General features: G+C 41.1%; 1 protein-coding gene across 1 annotated transcript; it reads left to right on the plus strand.

Annotated features, from left to right (window-relative positions):
- Positions 1–604: 604 nt before the first annotated feature.
- On the plus strand, positions 605–1,351 carry LOC107470196 (uncharacterized). The gene has a single exon (XM_016089583.1). It carries the CDS (start codon positions 605–607, stop codon positions 1,349–1,351), a length of 747 nt encoding a protein of 248 aa, XP_015945069.1.
- The last annotated feature ends 1,716 nt before the right edge of the window (positions 1,352–3,067 follow it).

A 3,067-nucleotide genomic window follows, 5' to 3' on the forward strand; every position in this document is an offset into this window, starting at 1 on the left:
ATTTATAACTAAAAGCATTAAGTGAAGTTTCTCCTTCCGGAGATGCCATTTTGACTAAGACCCTCGGTGAAATGACAATTTTGTTGAAACAAATCACCCAAGGGCAACAAATTCTCCAAGCTTTGCTATCTCCTCCACCTCAACTTCCAAGAATCGAAGGACCACCAAGATCATGCGGTATATGTGCTTGTAACGGCCATTACACTGATGAGTGCCCTCAACTTCAAGAAGACACTACATTGGTCGTAGCCAATCCATACCCACAAAGGTCCAACTACAATCAATTAGTTCCTTAACATGGAGGAAATCAAAACCAAGGATCAAGGGATAATTCTAATCAAAGGTGGAACCAAACCTCTCAAGCTCAACCATACCAAAACGTGCAAGCCTACTATCATCAACATCCCCAAGGTCAACCACAATACCACAACCCTACCAACAACCACCACACTCTCAACCTCAAGAGAGGTATTAACACCCGAATAGTAGATCTAACCCTCCTCTAGGAAATCAAGCCCCTCCTCCCAATCAACCTTACATGAATGACACACTTCAAACCTTTATGCAAGAGCAACGGGAGTTTCATAAGAAACAAGAAACATATATGGCTACTATTGCTGAAGCTCTCTCCCGTTTCACTTTTTCTCCTCCGGCTACACAAAATGCCCAACAAGCCTCAACTTCTAGTGGTCTACCTTCTCAACTCCAACCAAATCCTAAGGGAAGCATTAGTGCTATCACCCTTAGGAGTGGCACCAAGTTGGAAGAAATTGGTGTTGTGCTTACAAGTTTGAGTGAGAAAACCCACAATGAAGAGGTGAAAAATGAAGTAAAAGTGATGAAAGATAAGGAGAAAAATGTTGCAAGAGGTGAGGAGGTACCACTCAAGGTCAAGGAGCCAAAAAGGAAGAATCCGCTTGAAGAGGCTATGCCAATTCCCTTTCAAACTTTGGCTAAAAAGGCTAAGAAGCAAGAAGAACTTGACCCCAACATGGTGGAAATTTTTAAGAATGTTAAAGCCATCGTCCCTCTCTTTCAAGCCATTCAACAAGTGCCCAAATATACCAAGTTCCTCAAGGATGTATGCACATACAAGGACAAGATTGGCGAGCTCAACAAAAGGCCGGTGGATGATTCTATCTCTTCTCTAATTCCTGAAAAATGCAATGATCCCGGTCCATGTTTGGTTACTTGTGTGATTGGTAGGATGAAGTTCATGGATTGTATGTGCGACATGGGGGCATGCGTAAGCCTTATGCCACTCCCCATTTATGAGAGATTGAACTTGTCACCCCTAAAGAGGTCTGGGGCGAGATTTGTGTTGCAGATAAAAGCATTGTATCAGTTGTAGGGATTGCGGAAAATTTCCTAGTTGACATCCAAGGATTACTCTTCCCAGTAGATTTTCACATCTTGGAGACCCCACTGGTGCACGAAATTGCAGTCACACTTTTGCAATCCGCACAACTAACCAGTAAGTGCACTGGGTCGTCCAAGTAATACCTTACGTGAGTAAGGGTCGAATCCCACGGAGATTGTTAGCTTGAAGCAAGCTATGGTTATCTTATTAATCTTAGTCAGGATACCAATTATAGTTATCAATTGACTTGCAAATAAACAAGAGAGCATGGATTAAATAATACTTATTATGCAGTAATGGAGAATATGTTGGAGTTTTGGAGATGGTTTGTCTTCTGAATTCCTGCAACAAAATGCTTTCTCACTTTCATAAATGCAAGGCTCCTTCCATGGCAAGCTGTATGTAGGGCATCACCATTGTCAATGGCTACTTCCCATCCTCTCAGTGAAAATGGTCCAAATGCTCTGTCATAGCACGGCTAATCATCTGTCGGTTCTCGATCATGTCGGAATAAGATCCCTTGATCCTTTTGCGTCTGTCACTACACCCAACACTCACGAGTTTGAAGCTTGTCACAGTCATCCAATCCCAAAATCCTACTCGGAATACCACAGACAAGGTTTAGACTTTCCAGATTCTCAAGAATGCTGCCAATGGATTCTAGTTTATACCACAAGGATTCTGATTAAGGAATCTAAGAGATACTCATCCAATCTAATGTAGAATGGAGGTGGTTGTCAGGCACACGTTCATGGATTGAGGAAGGTGATGAGTGTCATGGATCATCACCTTCTTCATAGTGAAGCGCGAATGAACATCTTAGATAGGAACAAGCGTATTTGAATGGAAAACAGAAATAATTGCATGAAGTCATCGAGATGCTGCAGAGCTCCTCACCCCCAACAATGGAGTTTAGAGACTCATGCCATCAAAAGGTACAAAATTCAGATCTAAAAATGTCATGAGATGCACAATAAATCTCTAAAAGTTGTTTAAATACTAAACTAGTAACCTAGGTTTACAGAAAATGAGTAAACTAAGATGGATAGTGCAGAAATCCACTTCTGGGGCCCACTTGGTATGTGCTGGGGCTGAGACTTAAGCTTCTCATGTTCCTGGGCTGTTTCTGGAGTTGAACGCCAGGTTGTAACCTATTTCTGGCGCTGAACTCCAACTTGCAACCTGTTTCTCGCGCTGAACGCCAGAATGCAACATGGAACTGGCGTTAAACGCCAGTTTACATCATCTATCTTCGCGCAAAGTATGAACTATTATATATTGCTGGAAAGCCCTGGATGTCTAATTTCTAACCCAATTGAGAGCGCGCCAATTAGACTCCTGTAGCTCCAAAAACTCCATTCCAAGTGCAGGGAGGTGAGAATCCAACAGCATCAGCAGTCCTTTTTCAGCCTAAATCAGATTTTTTCTCAGCTCTCTCAATTTCAGCCAGAAAATACCTGAAATCACAGGAAAACACAAAAAATCATAGTAAAGTCCAGAAATATGAATTTTGCGTAAAACCTAATAAAAATATACTAAAAACTAACTAAAACACACTAAAATCTACATGAAATTACCCTAAAAAAGCGTATAAAATATCCGCTCATCACAACACCAAACTTAAACTGTTGCTTATCCTCAAGAAACTAGATAAATAAAGTAGGATAAAAAGAAACAAAGAAGAAATAATATCTCAGAGTTTCAAGC

Source organism: Arachis duranensis, chromosome 10, assembly GCF_000817695.3.
Source record: "Arachis duranensis cultivar V14167 chromosome 10, aradu.V14167.gnm2.J7QH, whole genome shotgun sequence".
NCBI lineage: Eukaryota > Viridiplantae > Streptophyta > Magnoliopsida > Fabales > Fabaceae > Arachis > Arachis duranensis.